Source organism: Humulus lupulus, chromosome 3 (genome assembly GCF_963169125.1).
Source record: "Humulus lupulus chromosome 3, drHumLupu1.1, whole genome shotgun sequence".
In the NCBI taxonomy this organism is placed as follows: domain Eukaryota; kingdom Viridiplantae; phylum Streptophyta; class Magnoliopsida; order Rosales; family Cannabaceae; genus Humulus; species Humulus lupulus.
The window spans coordinates 220,886,849-220,888,319 of record NC_084795.1 but is presented as its reverse complement, the minus strand read 5'-3'; the positions used below and the strand labels follow the sequence as shown (position 1 = coordinate 220,888,319).

Genomic DNA, 1,471 nt, shown 5'->3' with positions numbered 1-1,471 from the left:
TTTCCTCGGAATTGCTTTTCTAGAACATATAAAAGCAGTTGAACGCTGCTTCCTGGAACCTCTCCAAGTCACTAGTGTTGGTCTCTTCAAGCAATTTGACTCGCTCCTCCACTTCAGCAGTTTCTTTCCTGCTGATAGCCAGTTCGTCTTGGAGTTTGGAGGCCTCTTTGAAATTAATCACCAAAGCCTACCTGTACTTCTCTTTAGACTCAGTGAATTTGCCCAAGGCCTCCTTATGTTGCTTTAGCTCTTCGCCCAATTTGGCATTTCTCTCCTCAGTCGCTCTTAGTTCCTCGCCCAGTTTGGCGTGTTTATCCTCGACCGCCTTGAGCTACTCGACGAGTCTTCCCTCGATAGCCTTAATCTCTTCAGCATGTTTGGCAGACATCTCTTCCGAGACATTACTGAAGGCTTCCTGATTGCGCCGATGTCTTGATAGCTTCTTCAGTTTGTCATTGGTCAAGTTGTAGGCTGTGTTCAGGACAACCTCGCCCTGAGTTTTTCCTGACTGATCAGGAGGCATTGGGTTGATAGGAGCTGGAGGAGTTGGGTCAAAAGGAGCTGGAGGAGTCGGGTCGGGAGCTGGAGGAGGAGTAGTTTCCTTGGAAGGTACAGGTGCAGGAGGGTCCTCAGTCTGAGCCTTTTTCTTGGAAGGGTCGCTGCTACTTTCCCCAAGGTACCGCCTGCTTTCTTTCCTCCTATTCGCAGAAGTCTTGGCTTTGGGTTTGCTGTACAGATCGAATGCCTCTCCAGAAGTCATGACTGCATGATAGAAATAAACGATCAGACAATATAAATTAAGTTACTTAAAAATGCAAGGAAATAAGAGCAAGAAAAACTCGAAGTAGTATACCCGAGCTACTATTACTGGTCGATACATTATTTATGGTACTACTGCTACACTCACTCTCTGCTTCAAAGAAGTCTGAATTTAAACTACTGGTCGCATATTTAAAGTTGCTGTCCCCATCGAATAAATGACCGAGGATGGACAAAGTGTCTAAGAGTGAGAAGTCAGTACCATTCTCATCAGAAGACTCAAGTATGGGCTCGGGGTATTCTGGAAGTTTCTGCTTGCCCTTCCCATGTTAGGTTAGAACAGCAGCAACTCGTGGGATGTTGGAAGGTTCCTTGATGGTCACTCATGTTGCCCGCCTTCTCAGAGGCTGTGACACTTCCTGGTGCTGCTCGGGGATCTCTCCTCCAGTAGCACTTCCTACTGTAGACTCCCTCACATCCCGGTGAGGTGCCAGAAGGCCAACCAACCTTAAGTTGCTCTCCGTGACCAGCTCTTTGACTCTCTTCTCGATGTTCGTCATGCTGGCCAAGGCTGCTGCCTTTATCTCTATCTCTGGAGTATGGTCTGGTCGGTACCATGGACCTAAACAACACCAAAGTTCTAAAGATGGTGTAGAGAAGCTAGAAGAAAATAAGTGACCAGTGAATAAAAGATTTACCTCCTCGGGTGAAG

The 1,471-nt window shown here is 47.0% G+C and overlaps 1 protein-coding gene across 1 annotated transcript; it reads right to left on the bottom strand.

Annotated features, from left to right (window-relative positions):
* Positions 1–331: 331 nt before the first annotated feature.
* LOC133825412 (anther-specific proline-rich protein APG-like) lies at positions 332–760 on the bottom strand. The gene has a single exon (XM_062258360.1). The coding sequence runs from the start codon at positions 758–760 to the stop codon at positions 332–334; it is 429 nt and encodes a 142-aa protein (XP_062114344.1).
* Positions 761–1,471: the final 711 nt, after the last annotated feature.